General features: G+C 33.9%; 1 protein-coding gene across 1 annotated transcript in view; it reads left to right on the top strand.

Annotated features, from left to right (window-relative positions):
* Positions 1-6,607: 6,607 nt before the first annotated feature.
* Positions 6,608-23,221, top strand: part of LOC146993863 (uncharacterized) — a 67,240-nt gene continuing 50,626 nt past the window's right edge. The window contains exons 1-2 of the mRNA XM_085826609.1: positions 6,608-6,982; positions 18,220-18,289. Of these exons, the coding sequence (XP_085682735.1) occupies positions 6,960-6,982; positions 18,220-18,289 (93 nt within the window). The 5' untranslated portion in view covers positions 6,608-6,959. The remainder of the gene's footprint in view (positions 6,983-18,219; positions 18,290-23,221) is intronic.

Here is a 23,221-nt window from a genome sequence, read left to right as displayed (position 1 = left end):
ACAAAAAATACTACGAACAAATAGAAAACCCAAAAGAAAGGTCAAAACTTGATGTAAAACTTAAATCATAAATTTCTCAGTTTTTGCTGTGTGCAAGATTCATTAAAGTTTGTCAGATGTATATTTTAGAACTACCAGCTATCAATGGAGATTATTTTATGAATATCGGAAAATATCTATTTCCTTAGATAGAGAAGTGAAATATTTGTAAGACTTTCTAATGCGCAGGCGGATAAATTCTTCTTTAATATTTTCATATCTATCTTAATAACTTGGACTCAATTTATATGTCCTCCAATGGTGTGGATAATTACTATCCAATGGAACTGACGGATATTGGATATAACGCTACTAGTAAACATTCTCCTCTGTCGGAGACAGACTAGCAACAATATTTTCTTCTAATACAAAACAGGGGTTTTACACATTTTAAAAACGATTTCGATAAAGACTAACAAAAAGCAAATGCTTATAAATAAAAGGTTTGTGTATCAGTTTATTATTTCAGATAGGAAACATCTTCTGCTATTTTAAAATTTATTCTTATTTCAAAAAACGTACGCAAACCAGTTGTGGACTGAATAATACATTTGTGTGCTTTCGGAAGAGAAATACTCCCATACCTTAATCTGAAAATATCGGTAATTTTACAGATGATGTTTTAAAATTTAACTTCAAATAATAACTATTAACATTTATTAAGAAATTTCCCCTTTCTAATTAAATTTTATTCGAAACTTTTAAATTTGTACGACTTGTAATTCCATCGTTTTTTGTGTAAGCGTAAAAGATTAATATGGATAATTTTTGTTGCAACGCGAAGAATATTTCTCGAAAAGCCATTTTTTGGCTAATTGTAAAACAGTGGTGGATAAAATACGACTAACCAAAGGAAAAGGCAATGTGGAAAAACTAAAAAAAGTAAAGCCCAAGGTAATATGGAATTCGTAAATGCCTTCAAGAGTCGAAGACTCTTAATTAAATCGCTCCTGTACAACGGTGTTTCAGACATCAGGGCATGGACATTATAAGATATAGACTAACCCAGTGGGCGGAGCGCGCGTCACCGACATGTCGGCAAGAAAGAGTAGGGACGATCTGGTTTACTTTAACACCGAAACCTATGGGGTTTGTTATCACATAACCCTTTTTAATTATTAAATTTGATACGTTGTATATTGATTAGGTTATGAAAGCCACAGTTTTTTCCAAATAGGATTTAATATATCTCATTAAAGCACTTTTTACTGCAATTGGCACATTTTTTTCACGCGTAATTTTTGTACAAACATATTTACTTTGGTAAAATGGTAAAAACTCTAAGCACCAAATTTATGAACTTAATTTTACGTACAAATAACGTAAAATTAAATAAGATTGATAGTACGTGATCGTTGAAATAGATAAGGTAAAATTAAACAAAATCTGATATACACTGGTGTGCAAAAATTAAGGACGAAACGGTTTTTTCAATATAACTTTGTACAAAAGCTTTCCAAATCAACACATTTAATACCGTAAGATCCCCAATACGTAAGGACATGAGCAATGTAAGCAACACTTACTAAAAGAGAAATCAGAGGGATAAAAAGAAGCTTGTAATAGAAGAGATAAAAGTAGCATGGAGCGCAATGCGACTGAAGGCCGAAATATCCCTGTGATGGGTGTCCAGCAAGAAACATCCGGTCTTTAATAGGGGATATGATCTCCCCTGACTGCTACGCAGGTTTCACAGCATCTGCCCATGCTAAGAATGAGGGTGTCAATGAGTTGTTGAGGCATTGCTGCCCATTCGTCTTGCAGTGCCAATCGAAGCTCCGGAATCGTTACTGGTGGTAAGGTACTGGTGCCAAGCGTCTGCCTAGAAAATCCCATACATGCTAGATGGGATTCAGATCCGGAGATCGTCCGGCCAATCCATACGTTCAATATCCTCACTCTCTAAGAGCTGTTCGGCAGCTACTCTGTGATGACATGTTGCATTGTGCATTGTCGTCCATGAAAAAGAACTGCGGACCCATAGCGCCTCTAAAAAGACGCACATATGGAAGAAGAATGTCGTTACAATAACGGGTCCAATATGTGAAGGTCTGTACGACTACCAAGCATGATGCCTCCCCAAACGAGAACACCGCCACCTCCATACCTGTCCCTTTCAATGATGTTCGAGGGATGATTGCGGCTTCCCCGCTCTCTCCAGATGAGTATGCGATGAGAATCGCTACTCAGACTGAATCTGCTCTCATCTGTAAAGAGTACTCGTCCCCATTCATTGTCTCTCCAATTCCGGTGTTCCCGGCACCACAGAGAACGCCTTCTCGGATGGGCAGGCGTTAGAGGTACACATCGTACAGGGCGTCGTGCAAACAGACCACCACCGTGCAGTCTTCTAGCCACGGTAAAACGCGATATCGGTCGTCCAGTCGCCTGTGTCGTGTGTCTAGCGATTTCTCCCGCTGTCTGCCTGAAAGGGAATATACCGGTCATCTGCGGGTGTGGTTCCTCGTGGACGACCCCAGGACTAAACCCCAGGATAGCTGTTCCTGTAGTTTGAAATTGTCTCCAAAGTCGTGAAACGATGTTGTGAGCAATTCCGAACTCTGCAGCCACACTTGTCACCCTGCGGCCTTCCTCCAACTTCCCAATGATTCGACCTCGGGTAAAAGCATCCAGATGTCGTCTAACAGATTGATTATTCGCCATTTCTCGCTGAGGCAGCAACTCGGTGTGATTTTAACTGCTATACGGCGTGCAATCTCTTTGCCACCGACAACATGCTTTATACTACTCAGACACTCCCCCATTACGTCTGCCTGCATATATGCGCATGTGCTACAGTACATCACCTTATTTAATCTCCTGATTGGTCTTTCTGTCCGCTCTGCCTCTTCGTTCAGCTGATATGCTAATTTTTTGACTTCTTCCTTAATTTTTGCACACCAGTGTATATTTATTCATCATATTTTCTGTACTTTTCAGTATAATTAAAAAAACTTAGAGGAACTTCGTCTTCACGGATTTAAACATAAGATTTAGGTTTAAAAATTCCATTACAAATTTTGCTATAGTAATAAATCGGGAATACTGAATGAAATAAACAGGAAATAAGCATGAGTTAAGTAAATAAACACGCGAAGGAAGGTATGAAAAGCAACAGAGCCATGAGCAACCGTTTTTCTGCTGTGACGTCATGCCGTCGTACTCAGACCTTTTGTAAGTATCTCAAAGGTATTGGTTCTGTCTCTTGAAGGCCTTGTTAGTTGCTTTCATTCTCTAGCAGTTAGAATTCTGCGGCGTTGAGTTAATCTTGTCATTAGGCGTGTTTACTGCGAGCTCGAGTCAGAGCCATCTTGCGTGATAGTTAAACTTTTATGCCGTTAAGTTCAATTTAAGTTATTCATTACCTTTTGGGCCCACCAGCGGCCGAGGAGTAAAGTCGCTGAACACTAGTAGTTCATTTCGAGGTTCGAATCCCGCGAACAGGCTGGCTGCATGGGCGTTTTCGTGGTTTTCCCTATGTGTAACGTATATACGAGCCAGTTTCCCTTAGTCCTCCACGAAGGCATCTCTCCCCTTAGACAGATAGCCCTCGAGGCATTGCCATAATCACACACACACACACACATTACCTTTGGTTTAAGCCAAAAGTGTTGGCTTTTGTAAGCACGAGTTGGTGTCAACGGTTACACTTTATTTGACTTTCCTATACACCCTTCTCTTGACTTTGTAATACATTAAAAGCTTGGCGATAATTCACCAAACAGTTTTCAACGTTACGTACATTTTATGATAGATAAGAATGCACGATGTTGCAATGCATAAAAAATAAACATTGCTTCTATAAAGGTTAAAAAATTGTAGACTGCTGAAACAGATTGCTTTCACAATGAGTTTGGTTTTCAGGAAAAGGGATTCCAGTATTTGAGAGAAAGCGATTTCCCAGGTATTGGTCGATAATGGCATTTTCTGGCTAAATTTGTCTGTCACTTTGCCATCTTATATAGAGAACGCTGCTCATCAATCCATGTCTCATTCAAGATTTGAACTTCATCCCATAAATATAACAGTTAGCCTTCTTTAACCCTTTGAAGGGCACCGGTATATAATATATACCGGTTGTTTGTCAATTTTTTAACCTCCGAAAAAATACTAATTTTTCTACACCAAAAGCTATAATCGTAAGTTTCTAGTGTTTCCTTTAAATTCTAAATGGTAGTATCACCCTATGAATGCTCAATATTTTGCAGTTATGAAATTAATATACCTCTTTGCAAGGTATCATGTTGGAAGATTGATAAATTCTATTGGAGGGAAGGAAAAGATTCAAAACCTGCAAATATATGACGTACACATGCTGAATCTTATATATTTACTTCATTTTTGTCAGAAATGATAATTAACAGAAGATTATTTATACGATTTTAAAACCGGTATATAATATATACCGGCGCCCACACTGAGGATACCAAGCCAATAGATGGCAGCACCAGTCTTCTCCTTTTATACTCTGTGACATGACAGAATTTCTTTATTATTATAACAGTTTATGACGTAATAATTTTTCATGATTAATTTATAAGTCGTTTAGGATTCAGTATTATGTTCATGGAGGAATTGGGGAGTTTATTGACTCTGCGGTAGGACTGAATACAAGTATATTAGTTTCATTTATTCTTTGTGTACTCAGCTCGAGTTTCATTCGTCTGTGTTTAGCTAAAATTTTTATTTCAGCCCTTATCTCTTTTCCAAGAGAAAGACTCATCGATTTCAAAATTGCCATGTGGGGTCAAAACTTTACACAATTGTGGGGGTTAAATGTGGCATGTTAGCCCCCAAAAGACACCCGTTGCTTCGTGTTTTCCAAAATTCTAGAATGCAAGGAAAATGAAAGAGGTGATTGACAACTAATTTGTCATTCGGAAGTCACGCCTTCTTCCCTTTGTGAGGTGTGATAAGATCACACAAAGGTAAAGCTCACTTAAAATGGAAATGTACTTAAGGTCCATCTCAGCCGAAGTCGCGAGCTCTCCGTCGCTCTTCTTTCACAAAAACTGCTGGTTTGAAAGCATGCTTTTATTCTTTAGGGAAATTCTTTGTTAATTTCAGATGAAAGACTAGAGAACACAAGAGAAATCTGCGCTCTCGTTGATACAAATAGGTTGTTTCCGAAATAAATTCTCACAGTTGGTGAAAGGAGGAAAAATATTTCTAAGGCCCGTTTTAGATGCAAACTAAAATTTATCCAAAAGTTGAAAAGCAGCTCCTATGCAGCCAAAGGGATTGAAAATCAGAATAAGAGCTTTGAGGTGTATCAAATAATAAAATTGTTTAACGGCGTTTCTTCCTGAACAAAAAGATACATTACAACCTATATTTACAAAAAATAAACATTTTTTACAAAATAATAATAATAATAATAATAATAATAATAATAATAATAATACATCAGGGACACTTACGGTCTTTGATGATCTAAAGTGTGTGTGCGTGGAGGGGGGGGGCGATTCTTCGTATTATAGTATGAAGCATGGTTGTTTTTTCACATATTATTATATCTCACATATTATCATATATTATCACATATTATATATTATTTTACACATATTAGTATAAAATACAATCTCAAAAATGCAACATACTTTCTCAGCTGAGTCGGTCGGAGTGCTTCATTTTTCAGTTTTTTTAATTTTCGGCTGAGTTACATCTGCTTGTAATATTATACTAGTTCAGTTACAGCATGATACGATTTACACATGCAGTGTTATATTTGCTAAATTTTTTTATAAAATAATATTGAATTTAAATCAACTTGAAAAGCTTTTTACCCATATTTTACATAAATATGTTCAGCTGGGTTGCGTCATCAAAGTGCATAAAAAAACATAAATTTTATTTTTAAAATTTTAAATTTCTGCCAAAATTAAAAAAAAAAAATGTCTTTAGACTTACATAACTATATTCAAGCACTCATCACTACAGACGCACATCAAAAGTACCCAAAATTAATTTTTAAAACAAAGATTAACAGTTGACAGCTACCTGGAAAAAAATGTCCTAGAGGGGCGCCGGTATGAAATATATACCGGCTCTCAAAATTCAGGATTTCGCTCTAGATTTTTTTTAAGTCTCAATTTTGTATCCTTAGGGTCCATAAGTTATAGTTCATGCAAAATTTTACCACAGTTTAAATTATTTTATATACCGCCCGTCAAAGGGTTAACCATCATTCTGTTTTCAGATATTCAATACATTATTTTCCGACTTTCCGACATTACTAATAACAGTATAAATACTAAACATCGGATAATCAACTTATACTTGAATGATAAACAATTTCCTTTCGAAAGACACCAAACGAAAATAACGTTCTGTGAAAACGATAACCCTGACGTGATTCGTATTTATATATGAAACATTATCACTTCTGAATTTGTTTCATCCTTGTTGACTTTCTTAAATAACTAGGTTCACGCGGTTCATTTCCTGAACTAGCGACGATGCAGAGTTCCTGTTAGCAATTTCAACAGTCTACCGCTAGATGGCGCCATGATATTAAAAGATATTCAAAGCTAAAATACTAAAAAAATAACGAGAGATAAGAAATGTAACCACGGCGGCAGACGATATTAATGACTCATGCACTTCTTAAAAGAGCAGTAGAATAAAGTATTGTAATGATGTTGGTCGTGAATTTCTGCCCTGTTAAATAATAACGCAAAATCAAAATGATACGCATAGTGGATGTAATAGAAAAATTTTGACGCTAACAATCCCTAGTTATGCGTAGTCAGGAACTATACGGATAAACTCGTATCGAAATGTTTCTTCGCCCATATCAGGCACTTCCTTCTGACTCGGATTCCATTGGCTCGCCATGCACCTCCTATGATTGCAAGAGAAACTGACACAAGAGAAACATTTAGCAGAGAGTTCTATCCATTGGGATAAAAAGAGAGAAAATGATGCGACACGGAAAACTAAGGTCAGTTCCTCACATTTTCTTAACCGGACATACAAGCTCCTACCTCCGTGATAAATGTGATAAATTCATGCAAAATTTGTTTCAGCAATTGTAAGGTTTTCGAGTATGAAAATTAATTTTTCGCAGATAGGATGATAATTTTTCACTTCAATTTTTAATCTTTTCTGTAATAACAATTTTTACCCCGTGTATAGTAACCTTTCAGCTTGTATTTTCTATTACATTAATTTTCTAAAAGTAACACTTTTCTAGAAGTTATTAAATTCTTACTTAGTATTAAAAAAAATTATAAAAATTTTAAATGATTAGGTTTGATGGATAATGAAGAATAGGAACATGTACCTCGAAAAATCAGTCTTAAGGGGGAAAAAGTCAGCATTTTTACGGAAAAAATTAATAAATTAATTTAACTAGATAGTGAAAGTTATGTATTTCTCCATCATCGTGTGCGTCTTTGACTCTTTTTTTTCGGCCAGTTATAATACTTTGCATCGCATTTTTAATAATACTTATCATTCACCCTCTCCGTCGTCTCCATGCCTTTCGAACTGTTGTTTTTTCATTTTCATAAAGTGGAAGCGTGGATTGATTAGTTAAGTATGTAGTACTTTAGTAGTTTAAGTATGAGATATCGTTACAGTTCTTCATTGAAGCATAAAACAACATCTAAGCCTCCAAAGCCCAAGTCCCATATCAAACGGCGTTTGTTTCACACGAACATCTGTTTCGGACAATTTTTCTGCCTGGTTTACTATTGAAAGAAAGACGCGAGACTCTTTCCTTCCTTTCAAAAAAAATTGCAGGTTGTTCGTTTTCAACCAATCAGCTATCAGCTTCGAATACTATCAGCTTGTTTGTAATGGGGAACCAGTTTCTCCTGCGTTAACCCCAAAGCGATCTGTGTTGATTGGCTGTTGTGACAAAGCAGAAAAATTGTTCCAAACAGTTGTTCTTCTGAAACAAACCGACGTGTGATAGCAGCCTAACGCGTTAAGCCGCTGAACACTGGTAATTCGGTTTGGAATTCGAATCCTGACGAACGGGCTAGCTTCTTCGGCGTTTTCGCATTTTCCCCGTCTGTAACGTACAGACGAGCCAGCTTCTCTTAGAAAGTCTTCCAAGGAGACATTCCTCCCCTTAAGCAGCTAGCCCACGAGTACTTTGCCACAATGAAATACACCAAAACTAAAGCTTAATATTGTTAACTAACGATAAATTCTGTTAAACAATGCGTTAAATTTATGCCATAAAAACGTGTTTCGTCCTATGAGACCAAAAACATTTTTCACTGCATCAACTCTATGTCTCACTTTCTTTTTCTCGAAAAACGTGTTACTGTTTTTATTTTACGAAGTTCGTAAATTTTCAAAATTGATTTTGTTGCTCCTTCATTTGCAGAAAAAAAAAAAAAAATTGCGCGAATCTTGCGTGCAAGCTATCCAGTGAAAAAAATTACTCAATTATGTCTTCGAAAATGAAGTCTTTTATTTCTTAAATAAATGTCTTCCACATTGATTTGATTTAGGGTAGAATAATGTCAAGTTTCTTTCATACTGCCTGGCATCGTTTGTTTGAATAGCTTGTTTAACATATGCGATCTTAGACTCTGTATTTTAAATTTCTGCATATTAATTCTTTAACTTATGAGTCTGCCGTAACCGGTTAGTTTGAAACTGCTTAGGTGTTAACCCGAATACGAAGATTATACTGCAATTTTTAGTGATTTTTAATTTTGAAATTTTAACTGCGAAATCTTCTTTAATGTATTAAATTATAATTTGAAATTTTCAGAATACAGTTTTTATTAGCATAAAGGGGCCTTAGATACAATGGGCTATTAATCTCAAAACGGCATTTTGCGTCGTTCCACTTTTTTCCATTGATTCACCTTTTGAATTGTTGCCACCAAGTATTATCGCCGTATATTTAAAGGACGTAAATAATTCATGTTTCTTGCCTGTGAAAAAAACAACGGCACCTAGAGCCATTAAATTTTGAATAAGGTAGTCCTCCAACCGAACATGGGCACTTGGAAACCCGAATTTTGAATTTTGAATTTGTTTTATTATCTATTTTAGATTTTGTGACACTCAAACGAATTTTTGATGAATAAACTCAAAGATTTGAAAGCGATCAATGGCAAAACGGTACGGAAAAAGACGTTTTATCTTCCGCGAACGAGACTGTGTATCCGAAATTCTAAAGATATGCTGTTTTGCTGTTTTTAAATATTTTTTGGTATTGCTGTTGAATTGAATTTTATGTGGTTTAAGTGCAGAGAACATGATATTTAATAAACAAAGCTCACACACAAAACCGTTAAAAAACGCCATTTTTGGCATAATATAAAATCTGAAAGCTTTCAGATTTTTTTTATTTTTATTTAACGCTTAGAAGATATGTTTATTATTATCAGTAAGCAGATTTTACGGCCTTTCAAAATATATATCATGATATACCTATTGCTACATAAGGTACGGAAGCCTCGCGCGCAAGTCATCCAAAAAAATAAATCCACAACCTCGTGTCGAATAATGAAATTGTTACTTTCCTTTTAAAAAGTGAACATGTCTCGATTTATGCAATAATTTATGATGAAATAATGAAATTGTTACTTTTCTTTTAAATAATTGAAAATGTCTTGATTTGGAAATAATTTATGAGGAAATAATATTGTAGTTAAAGTTTTTGCTTACCATTTGCATAGGTAATAATAGTTCGTTTTAAATATGCGATGACTGCTTCAAATTTTGAAACCCGCGATAGGGTTACTTCTTAAATTGATTGATTAATCATAACGATTAAACTTACAATTTGTTTTACACATTAAACGGATAAAATTAAAATTTGTCAATTTTATATTTTTAAAATTTGTAAATATAATTCTAAATTTTTGAAACATTAACTAAAAACTCTTTGATATACTATTCTTTAACGTGGAATTTTCAGATGCGAGTCCAATTTATTTATTTATTTAATCTATCATGATAAGTAAATGACATCATCTAGTAAATGCTGTCAGATGACTGAGTTTCATCTGACAATATATTATTACTTTAAAATATTCTGAAGCATATTCTTGTAGCAGTACCAATTCGTTTTAAGAAATGTCCTTTCACCTGGCCGCATTTCAAATAAAAAGCTTATAAAACGTTAACCGAGTTATCTTAAATTATACATTACATTTAATTGCAAAATGCTAAAGTAGTCAAAGCACGTATGAATATCAATTTGGTGAATTCGCAATTAATAAAATATAATTCATAATAATTTTAAACTAATAAAACGATCGTTGTAAATCTAACACTTGAACGTTTCTTGAAATAGATGTAATAATGAGAAATACTCAAGAGAAGTAATAACAATAACTCCGTTCGTGAAACCCGTCTTTAATTGTTATGTCAACTAGTGCTTAAAAGTAACTTCCAAAATTTATAAACTTTCATTTCTTCAATTGGCTGGCGTTGCATAACGAATACAAAATAAATTGTTCTTTTTTATGTAATACTATAGATTAAAATCGATTTTTAGCCAATGTCAGCCTTTCATAATTACTTATACCACTTAGTTTATTACTAACTCATAATTAATATAACATTCAGTTTAACTGCATTATAATACTATCTGTTATTTTTTCTGGCATCTGTTTCTTTTCAAATTTTCATTTTTCATATCAAATCAAGAAAACAGAGAAATTAAATGTATTCATTAAACTCTATTTATCGGTCGTAATCAGTTGACGAAAAAAAATGAAATAGGAAAAAGTATTTCTTAATGCTAATTTTACATAACAATATTTTCAAGTTTTTTTGCGTTTTCGTGTTTTTGTTTGCGTATTTTAATGTTGTCTTTCCCCATTTTTCAAATTTCATTTTGTGATAAAGTAAAAGATTTGTTAAATATTATGCATTAGATTGTCTAAAACAGTGTTTCTCAACTGGATTACTCCAAGAACCGGTAACATATTTTGGTACGTTCTCGCAGACCGGTAAGTTTAATAATTCGACCCATTGGCACATTTTTGGACAGATAGCTGGATATTTCGCGGATCGGCAAATATTTCTTACGGACCGGCGGTTGAGAAACACTGGTCTAAAAGACTTTTTAAAAAAATGCTTCAATTCAATTGCTATTATTGAATTCATGTTCCTGACCTATAATCTAACAGCATCTTAAAAAAGTGCTTCAATTTCCATGAATTTGACAGTAATGTCATTTTCAGTGAGCTTTGATAGTTAGTAATTGATTTTTTTCAATTTTTTTCAATGATCACTTTTCCTTATTTCCTTTATTTTCGAATTTCTTATCGTTCTGGTGCTTTTTAAAAATATCTTCAAGGAATAAATGTACACCGTTTTACTTTTAGGTGTTAAATAGATTCCTTTCTTCTAATCATCGATGCATATTATCTCTTTACTGACTGTTAACTAGAGTGAATTTATATGCGATGAGGGTTGTATAAAACCTGTTAACATTAAAATCTCTAAATCAACTTGCCCTATGAAAATTTGCTTTAAATGCAGAACATTTTCTAATAATTTGTCTTTAAATTTTATTCTTTTCATTTTGAAACAATCAAGACAATCAGATACGTCATGCCAGTTCCAAGTAAACTAACACCTTTATAATTAGTTATCTTAAAACAAAAATTAGTAAACCACAAGAGTTATATAAGAAGTTATCGCTCTTATCCCTTAAAATTGTGCCCTGTCTAACTAACTCTCAGATTAAATTTAAATGTTACCTTAGAGCGCAGATTATGCGGATCAAAAGATGAACGTGATATGTCTAATATCAAATAGGTCGTATTTATTTCGACTCTTCAGATTGAAATTTGAAGATAAGCAAAATCCTGCGATTTCACAGAAATATTCCTCCTGACTTTTTTTACTTTCTGGTGAAAGAAAAATTCATCACCATACTATAAATGTATCTTATGAGAAATATGTGTACATCGTGCATGTCAGCCTACCTAAATAAAAAAAAATAACCTCTGTTTATTACAGATCTTCCATGCTTTCCAGAATTTCAATACGTGAATAGTAGTTACCCTAGTTAATATATATATATATATATATATATATATCATTACAACGAAATAGAATTGCGCTAGAATTTTTGCATAGAAGACATTTGCTCTATCTATTCTCTTCTCTTATTAAAGAATGAAGAATGTGTATGTTTATATATTCCGCGTGTTGTGCAAAACCAGCGAACCTTAGAGCTACCAAATTTCGAACACACGTAATCCCCCACACAAACATGTGCTCCTCGAAGTTTGAATTTTGGATTAAAATCTTTTTTCATACTTTGTGCTAATGTAAGAAGCTTTTCATTCAAAATTCAAAGTTTTGTTTTGACACTCTGCAAAGCGTAAGCTGTTTACGTTTCAAATTTAATCAGAAAACTCAGCGAAATAAAATAAGTGTCTTGCCAAATCGCGAAAGACAATATATCGCATTGTGAAAAAACGGCGACGCCTAGAGCTATACAATTTTGAACACGCATAATATTCCCACTGAACATATGTACATTAAGCCAGAATTTTGAATTTAGATTTTTGTTCTTTTAAATTTCGTTTCTCTGTGAATTTAAGAAAGTTTTGATCAAAATCTCTACGATATGCGAGCTTTGTGTTACCACTTGTCAAAGCGTAAAATATTTATGTTGCAAGTGCAATCATAAAACCCAAGGATGTTTAAGAAATAGGTTACCTCTCCGCAAAACGGCATATATTTTTTCGCACAATCAACAAATTGAGCCGTTTAAAAGGAATGTAATAGAATTTTCTTCCGAATATACTTTTATATTCCTATTTATTCATATATGCGTGAAATAGGTGATTCAGATATGTGTTTAATATCCATACATTAATGAAATCACGTCTGCAAAAACTTCACCTGAATCACTCCGCCTGTTATACGCAAGGTGGCGAGACATATCTACAAACAGAAAAAGATTTATTTATCATAGCTAACTGTTCAGTATAATATTAATATTGATAGCAATCCGTTCATTCAGAGCAGCGTTTATAAAATGAATTTATAACAACCCTAAATGTGTATACACATTCGAATACATAAAATCGTTTTCTTGGGGGAAACTTCTTTTAAATCCGTAAATTTTCTGATTAAATTTGAGAAACATAAATATCTTAAGATTCGCCAAATGGCAACAAAACTGAACCATTGAAAAAATAACCAGATAAAGATTTTAACACTTACAAATACGTTCTTATCAATTTCAAACTCAAATAAAATGACTTAAATATTGATTAATTAAATAATATAAACACGCTTAGAAAAATCGCGACACAACAGTCGAGGTTAATGTACTAGAAGTCAAAGTAGTTTCACTATTCTTAATCTAATAGCGGTAGCAAAAGCTTTCTCTTCTAACTTCTTTCTCAATAATAATAATTTTGATGGCCAAAACAGAACTCAAAACCTGGAGCTTTGGTCTTTAAGTAGTAGTGGATTTTCTCACATAATACATTTATGCGTAAATCATTCATTAATTAATTCAATAAAGCATTACAAGAGTTGAAACAGATGCACCTGATAAAGCCACTAGGGCTATATGCCTAAAAGGAGGGATGCCTTCGTGGAGGACTGGTGAAGGGAAACTGGTTCGTTTTCACGTAACCCATAAGGAAAGCCCCGAAAACGAACCATGCGGCCAGCCTTTTGGCCTGAGATAGTTACCTATAAGCAAAGCCAGGTCAAACGACCAACATTCAGCGGTCTTAATTATTCGGGCACTAGTGCAGCTTATCCGAGCAGCAAAGGCAAGAGTTAAAACATGAGATGTTAAATGGTAAATTTTGTTACTGATCTTACATTAAGAATGATAAAAATACTTAAATTTTCTAATCTTAATTTTTTATTAATTGATCTTAATTTATAAGGTTTTACTATTACTATTATGCTATATTCGTCACTTTCTACCAGAATGCAATCTAGTTAATATATATAAGCGCTGAGTTCTTGGGTTTGAGACACATGATTTGTCTGATATTGCTAACAGTTACTATGTTGCATTTCACTGCTACTTAATTGACTCATCGGATTTAGCTTCGCAAATCGCATTTCCTTAATGTATATTTAGGGCCCGAGTCAAAGCTTAATTACATACGTGTTACTTTTACTTCATATTTTAATTTCACTTTGAACGTTTGTCTACGGCTCCCACTAATAACGGATATTAAGCTTCTGTTATTGGGTCCCGGTGAGAGGTCCAGAGTTCCGGTCCAGGCGAAGGTACTGCGCATTTTTCGCGTTACAGCATCGATATTATCTAATGACTTTACAATCATTTTTAGTTAGCTGCTGTTTGATCCTAAACTTCTAAACTTCTGGAAAGCAATTTATTAGTGAAAATTATTTTGCACTTCTAATATTATGCTTGAGAATATTTTGAAACATAAAAACGCCTTTCAAGAGGTTTGGTTTGTGAACATAAATCGAAATGTTGTGACAGTCTTTCTATCCTGTTTTTTTTTAAACTCATTGCATGCATTTTGAAATCTAAACAAAGATGCATTGTGAAAATGTACCCTACAATCGAACGATTAGAGGAAGTGGATTGTTCTACGTCCAGTCGGAAGTTATTGCACCGTATCTCTACATCCGTCATCTCAAACGGAGCATTTTCAGGGTCAGACGAAAATATAATTTTGGATATTTAAATGTGCTCTTTTCATATTGCTTTGCTAGATGCTTTGTTTTGAAGTGGAGTTTTAACCCATCATGAAATGTTAAGTAATCTCCTTGTAACGTTCAAAATATATTGTTGTTGATCATGAGTTTTGCTTTCCATGCAGTTTAAAGGCGGAATTTTTTCCAAATAAGATTTGCCGGATGTCAAGTGTTCTGCAGGATATCACTAAGGCTTCCGCAAGAAGTGGTAATTCATGGTCTAATCGTATAAACTGATAAATATTAATTTTTATGTTGGAAATGTCTGAAACAAAGGGTTCTGAAAGGAAAAGAATGGTCAGAAAAGCTGGTTTAAAAATCATGATATTGATTATAAAATACTGTGAATTATACATTTAAACTGATTTTCTTTCTTCATTTGTGCAAAAAATGCACCTTTTACAGTAAATAACTTATTATAAGTGACTAATGAACAATAAATAAAGCGCATCAACTAAAGTTCATACGGGTATTGTTTTCACTGCTTTAAACATAGGCTTGTATAATCGCTCAAAATGATATAATAAAATGATTAGTTACTCAGTATTAATTACTGAGTACAATGGCCGAATTATTTAAACAGAAGACATCCTGGGAAAATTTAAAGAGTATGAATTTCGAATTAAAGCTATAATTTACTAAAACAAGCACAACTAAAGTGCCGAGTTATTTCCACAAAATTAAAAACATGTTGTGGTACTGAATTATGTATCTCTTATCGGTGGAAATAATTAAGCAATTATAACGATGTATTTATAGAGAGGTCTGCTTCCTTTCCTTTCTTTATTCAATTGCTAAATGTTTCTCATTTTCTTTCGGGAATAAACATACATATCCATTATATATGATGAGAGCAAGAAACGTCCGTACATGTATAAGCACATAGCACTCTTTTCAAGCAGTTTAGGTAAAAACATAAAACTTGCAGTAGCTTTCAGTAGCTGCATTTTAAGTTGTTATAAACCGTATTTTTATTATAAAGCTTTAGCATGTCCTATATAAGAGAAATGTATGAAATGGCTTTATTCGGGACTGCATAGTTGCAGCGCAAATGTGAGTAAAATCGGTTATAGGTGAAAATATCGCGGAGAAAACAATGCAAGTTGAAAACATCGTCGTATAAACATCGTTAGGAAAAAGACAGCCAAGAAGGAATAATCGCAGTTCAAAAACATCGTCGTTCAAAATAAAGGAGTTCGCAAAGTTCACAGTTTTAAAATTTTATTGTAAAAAATATCGTAGCATGGCAGGCGGAAATATCGTAGGAAAAACATCAAGGAAGAAATCGTCGTGGAGGAAAGAACGCAAGGTGGAAACATGGTCGTATAAACATCGTGAGGAAAAGGAAAGCGAACGGGAAACATCGCAGTTCAAACACGTCGTGGTATAAAACACCGTCGTTGAAAATAAAGTGATTCGAAAACATCACAGTTTTAAAATATCATCATAACAAATATCGCCCTTACATTGTTCCTTCCACGGCGTTTTCACCCGCGATGGTTTCGTCTAACATCTTAAAATCATCATCTGATCTCTCGGTCGTATGCATCATTTTGAGCAAAAGGTGTTTAAGCAAATAAGCTTGAGTTTTATAGATAAGGAACAAATTCTTCTCAAGTATAACAAATTATTTGGCAGCCTCTTATTCCTCTACGTTCTCTCAGCAAAACGGTTTTAAAAGATTAACTCTTTACACAGTTCAAGATATTTAAAACCAAGAGACTTCAAATTTAAACAAATACCAAAAATGTGTTCTGACAATGCATGCAGGAATGGCAGAGCGCTAAAATAATTGTTTGTGCCTCCTAAAGAAATTGTTTTTCAATTTTGAAATAGAACTGCCCAATGATATACATACCCGACAAGATTTTTCTGTGAGCTCTTGAAACATAAAATATCCATAGAAATTATATATATATGTAATAAAAAGGACCTTTGCAATATTGATGATGTAGGAGGTAGACCAGACTGTTGATTTCTTAATGTAGAGCAAACATTTTGATGCCGTAGATTGCTGAGTTAGGTTTGGTCCATTTTGATTAGATGTTTATTACTGTTGCAAAATTATTATCGGCTGTTTGAGTTTTAGTTTCATTTTCATCATTAGAATTATGTAAGAGTCCTATGATAAGGATTAGTCTTGAAATGATGCAATGCAAAGAAAAATTACTATTTTTAGTAAAGAGAAAGAAAATTAATTTACACAGCTAATTTTAATTTTATCTTTTACATATTCTTTATTTTTCTTACATATGTAAGATGAAAAATATGTTAATCAGCTTTATAATTTCATTTAGCAATAGCCTTTTGATTGCTCTTTTGTAATTTGGCAATTTCCTCTTTATTCTAAAAATAATTATAACGATTCTGGACTGGGTCATTTCTAGATTAATCTACGCCACAAAGCTTGAGTTATGCTGATGATGTAGTTATTTCGGAATCTAAACTCTGAGAACTGAAACCTTTGTAAATCCAAAAATCTTTCTCTTTGGTGAGCTGCCATATTTGATAAATGCTTACTTTTTGTAAATCTGTTGCTGCTTGGACGTTATTTCGCTGTGCTCATTTCCTGTGGCAATTGTATTCAAAAACGAAAATTTTCTGAAAATAGGTAAGGTGTGCCAACCTCTCAATGTGAATTTAAATAAAACTGAAATTAAAACCACCTCAACTGCTAAGTTTCTTGGTCATTAAGAAATCTACATTCTAAGTATCATGTATTTATGCCATCAGTATTTCTGTGTTTGTACGTCGCAGTGTTCAGTACTTCTAAATATTCCTTTTATCACATATATATAGATATATGTATACACGTTGTAGAGTCTCCGTGTTCTTTTCGGTAGTATACATACAACGTAGACTCTACATAGAAGACAAAGTAGCAAATACTCGCTATGTGTTGAAGAATAAATACTGCAGAAGGTTTTAAAGAACCCTTTATTTTAACTAAAATGAACAGATGTACGCACTTGGTGCTCACAGGTCACAATCACATGTGGCTAACACTCATATAAACAGAAAATAAATTGTAACAAATCGCTAATGCATTTAAAAGGTTAGCGACTGACTCCTTAGCTTAACTAAACGCTAATCGATTGCACTTAGCAATGCCGAGTCTAGAAATATCTGTATACACTGAAAGGTGGCTAACATCGACTAAAGTACTAACTTCAAACACGCAGCATAAATTAGCATTAAATACGCAGCTACTAATCTTCCCTAACTCTCGAAACGTAGCTTAAATACTGCTTCTGAAGCACATTTAGAATAGCATGCTACTTCATTTAAAATTTACATTCCAGCAGGAAACTGAAATCAGGAGGGAAAGTAAAACTAAAAATAATTGGTTAGAACAAAATAAAGGCCATTCAAAGTTATATACGAAATCTTTTAAAATTTTGATTTGAATATGATAAAAAATATAATCCTAAATTAACAATTTATACAGAAGCTATTCACTTTTTTCTAATATTGACAAATCTAAAATATGACAAAATGTTACATGCGATTAGAATTTTATTCATATATTTTCTTTTCCAGGCAGTGTTTTTCAACTTGTATTTTCATAGTGGTGCTAAACAGCTTCTCTGTAGTGTTCACATTTTCACAGGTAAGTTTAACTTATTCATCTTCACTAAAGCAATTCTTTATAGTATATATGAGAAATAATTATCTGAAAAATCTGGTTAGTACAGTATCCAAATTTAAGAAGTGTTTTATCAATGGATGTCCAAAAACGAAATAAATTTCCATTTGAAAATTCAGTTTTGATTATCTTCATATTCATTTATAAGATATTTCGTTGCTACGTGAATAATTTTCGCTGCATTGGCAATGTACCTCAATAAGCAGTATGAACACAAATTTGTGAGCAATAAGGTTTATTCCATAGCTTGCAAGGGTCAGAATACAACGTACTAATGTCTTACGAATGTTCTGTACATATGTATATAATCATCTTTATTACTTCAACTTTTGTTTATTGTACCCGTTTGCACTTCACATTTACTGACCCAAGCAGCAATGCCCAGAGCCTGGACTCGGGAGGGTGGCCTCCCACCAGTTGACTTTCCATATCTCTGTATTCATGTGTTACCATGCGTTGTAATCATATTTACCAGAGGATCTACCATTTATAATTTACGAGAAAATTATGTATTTGTACCTGACATTGCATATATTTTTGTTATTATCATGTTTTTGTAGCATTTCTACGGTTATCTCCTCGGCCTATCAGAAGTCTTGAACGAACCACGAGACCACTTTTCATCCTGTCTTCGAGACTTACCGTGACATTTCTCTCTGTGCATCGCTCTATGCAGCATTAATTGATCCCGGCACAAAACCTGCAACTAGGAGGACCGGCACATAGAAAATAGAAATGCAATGGTACTAAGTGATATTAATATACAAATGCAGTGGCACATACTAAAATATACTGTACATAAAAGAGTACTGCATATGCTACTATACATAAATGTTTCTCGGCTATCCGGATTAAAAGAAATTTTTCAACATACTCTAGCGTCTATGATCTGTGTTTGGTAATCGATTCCCTCTCCCCTCAGCAAGGTAAGCCGATTTAATAGCGTTTTTGGTTTTTACAATCGCAGACATCATCGTACTTGGCATGCGAGATGTAATTGCCAAATCCCGGATAATGCCATCTTCATTCTTTTCAGCAACCTCTTTATCTCAACTCCATGGTGTGATCCTAACAATTTTATCCGCAGTTTGACTCTTTGCATTAACTTTCTTAAAACTTGTTAATGAACTTATGAAAAATTACGCGAAAACACACAAAATAATTTTAAAATTCAGACATACACCTTGGATTGTTCACTCAGTAGTAGCAACAGGCATACTGACGCTTTAGAGCTGCCGTAAAATTTTCTCAAAAAAAGTAAGCAACGTTATTCATTGAACTTGAGTATTATTATAAAGAAATATTGTACACCAAAACAGAAATTTTCGCGTCCAAACAGGGCGTGCAGGGAACGATTGTTAATGTGATAGCGGTTAATGTTATAATTCGGATATTGTTTATACATTTTCTGAAGTCCAGCCCGTTTGTATACGAAAACATGGAAAATATATAGCAAACGGCGGCCACGTTATGCTTAGCAAAACCTAAGCAACTTTTAAATTGTTGATTATTCTACAACTGTTGCATGCGGATTAAATAAAGGCATAAAACCGTAACCCGGACATACGGATAACATATTTTGATCCCTTTTAAAGCAAAAAATGCCCAATTTACCAACATATAAGAAGAAAAGAACTGTGTTCAAAATGGATGATGTTTGAAATATGATTTCCTGAAATTTTTCGCAAATGCGATACTTCCTGCAAGGAAGTAAAAATCACACAAAAATTTATTTAACTATAATATTTTTAATTCATAATTGTGTAAATTATATTACGAGTTCGCAGTATAAAAATACTGAAGCTTGCTAGTGTTTTCAAGCACGAAAATTCCATCAGGTTCTGTAAATAAGTTCTCCGTTTTCAAAAAAAGTACCTTAATCAATACTTTTTACAACAATCTGCATAGAAACGTTTACCATTCAATCTCTTAATATTCGAAACCATTTTCTAAATTGATACTTAATTTTAGTGACATACGAATGGAGGCATAAGCTTCAATTTGTATACTTTTTATATATACTCAACGGTCAGTATTTGTTGTACGGGAGTCACATTTTTTTTTTTTGTGCCTTTTATAATGAATGTAACATTTTCGTATATATAAGTACAGGGCTGAAAGACAGCATAAAACGTTAAGGTTTCGTAATTTTTAAGTTACTGAATCGTTAATTGGTATTATCATTATTAATCCAGAGGGGCTTTGTCCCTGAGGGACTATTGTTTTTTGCGGTTTTGTGACTAATCACTCTGAGTGTCCGTTTCACTTTTCAAACTGTTGCCACCAAATATTATCTCCCTGTATTATATTTGACGAAATTAAATAACGAAGAATCTGCATAAATGTATGCATGTTCCTACCATTGTGACTGAACAACGGTACCTAGAGCCATTCAATTTTGAACGACGTAATCCTATCGCGAGTATGGACATCTGAAAGCCCGAATTAGAAATGTGGAATTTGTTTTATCATCAATTTCATACTTTGAAAAACTTTAACGAATTTTTGATTAACAAACTCAACGATTTCAAAGCGAGAAATGCAACACACTACGGGGAAAAAACACCTTTTTAATCTCCAGCGCGCGGAACTATCGGGAATTCTAAAGATATGCTCATTTTAAAATTATTTTGCGATATTGCTGTTGAACTGAATTTTATAGTGCGAAGAACCGGATATTTAATAAATAAAGGTAATACACAAAATGTTAAAAAAGCCCCTTTGGACGTAATGTAAAATCTGAAACCTTTCACATTTTCTTTATTATTATTATTATTATTATTATTATTATTTTAAATATCAAAATATGAAAAATTTGCTTTCATTAAAGAATTTTTGTATTTTGAATTATTTGTTTACGACTAACGGTTTCTAAAATTTAAAGCGGGCAAAGATTTGTGTGGACACATGTCCACAATGCGTCCGATCTAATGTTTCCCTTAGTCCAGATTTATGTTTTTGTTTTCTTTCCCATTTTACTTATGCGGATTATGTAATCCTATTTATTTAATTTTAGTTCGAAATGAATCTTTTATTCATCTTAGTCTAAACTGGGGCGCATGTTTTATTCCTGTTTCATGAGATATATAATAATTATTTCATTTCGATTTGACATTATTGATACAAATAGTTTCCTGCTTGTACGAATTAAAGGAAGTATTGTAATCGCGAAAAATTTCTGGCATCCTATTTCAACGGGAAATCCATTTCAGCCACTCTCGAAAGCATTTGAACGTTGTTTCTGTGTGACGTCTTTAGGTACGGACAGAATAAAGGGCTGTTTTGGCCCAAAAGGATTGTAAATTGGATTTAAAATGGATTTAGAACAGATTATTTCTTGATACCTGTAAGTACGTACCTATGAATGTATTTCGCATAACTCAAGAACGAGTAGCCATTGAAGGTTTGAATTTTGTATTATGGGACTGCTATGACATGCAATTGTGCACCTCCCTTTTCCTTTGCAATCGGCTACATCAATCATATAAAAGATGTTTTGTGTTTTTATGTATTTTTGCTTTGCTGTGAAGTGAAAACTGAATTAATTGAATGTGAAATATATCTCTGATGAAATCCGAGGAAGTAAGTTTAAATGAAATGCAGCAAAGTATGCGTATAATTTAATGGGCCATATAAGGAAGTCAATGTGGTGTCCACATCAGATTTTTTCAGTAATTATATGGTTTCCATGCATTTTCATCATGCGATGAAAAAAGAGTTAATATTAAGATGTTCATTTATTAAATAGGAGGAGGGAAGATGTTTTTAAAGTTTTACTTGCGAATTAATGAATGTTTTTAACAGTTTTGAAAAAGAAATGTTTCATCAAAAGTCCATTTCTCTCCGATTAGAACACTGCCATCGTATAACAAGCTACTATTAAGAGTGTTCCTTTATAGCTTTATATTTTAACGCTTTCAACTGATGTATACGACCCCCCCCCAAAAAAAAAATAATTCCATTTTTCAAAAATCTGCTGTGAGCTGCAAGTGCTGGAATTAACTGAGAAATATGACGTATCCTCTTATAGAAACTCAAAAAGTGTGATAATGATCGTGGCACACACCCCCCTCTCACCCATAACGTCTGACTGTTCCAGCTCCAGAAAACCCAATTCCCACGCCTGGCCTTCTGGAAAAAAAAAATCGCTTATTTCCTCAACCCCCTCTAGACTTCCTTCGCACTTTGGCTTGCGCTCAAAGACCTCTTTTGTAATTCATAGAGCCAATGAATATGTATTGCTAAGAAGGAAAACTTCGCAGCAGCAGGAGTGGCTCCCTTCCAACGAAAAGGGAAACAGCTGCATGAAATATCTGTCTCCAAAAAGCGCCAATGCTCGAAGCTGATGTCGAAGTTCGAACAGGTTCGACTGTCACGTTTATCAAGAGTTTAAAGCTGTGTGACTCTATTTTTCCCTCTCCATAATGACGGATATAAAAACAGACATCAAACTGCGATATGGATAATGCAAGTTCAATAGCCAGTGAAAGTGAAACTTCACCTAATTTTCTTCTTCAGCTTAACCCGTGTTTCTCAATTTCCTCTACACGTGACGGAGAAGAAAAGTCTCGGCCAGGTCCGGTACATCATAGATGGGGAAATTCTCGCGAATAGGTTCCATCGCCAAATCCCTTGGCGAATTTTCCCTCTTCTTTCTAGCGGCGTAGAAGACAAACTGGTTTACATTACGTCTATGGAGACTTTCCTTCTTTACACAGACATTCTTTGACTGAGATTCCCCCCCCCCCTCTGCTTCTTTGAACTGAGCGTAGCAGCTGTTTTCCAACGGTAAAATACTATTATTTTGTTGACTACATATGAAGATACGATATCAGCTGTAAATGATAACCAGCGTTCTCTCTTGGCAGAGTTTTCCCTTTTTTTCGTCTGCCATTG

Source organism: Stegodyphus dumicola, chromosome 11 (genome assembly GCF_044657685.1).
Source record: "Stegodyphus dumicola isolate Sdum_Otavi_A_Nest chromosome 11, ASM4465768v1".
NCBI lineage: Eukaryota > Metazoa > Arthropoda > Arachnida > Araneae > Eresidae > Stegodyphus > Stegodyphus dumicola.
The sequence above is the reverse complement of the archived record's forward strand: the minus strand, read 5'-3'. Positions and strand labels throughout refer to the sequence as shown.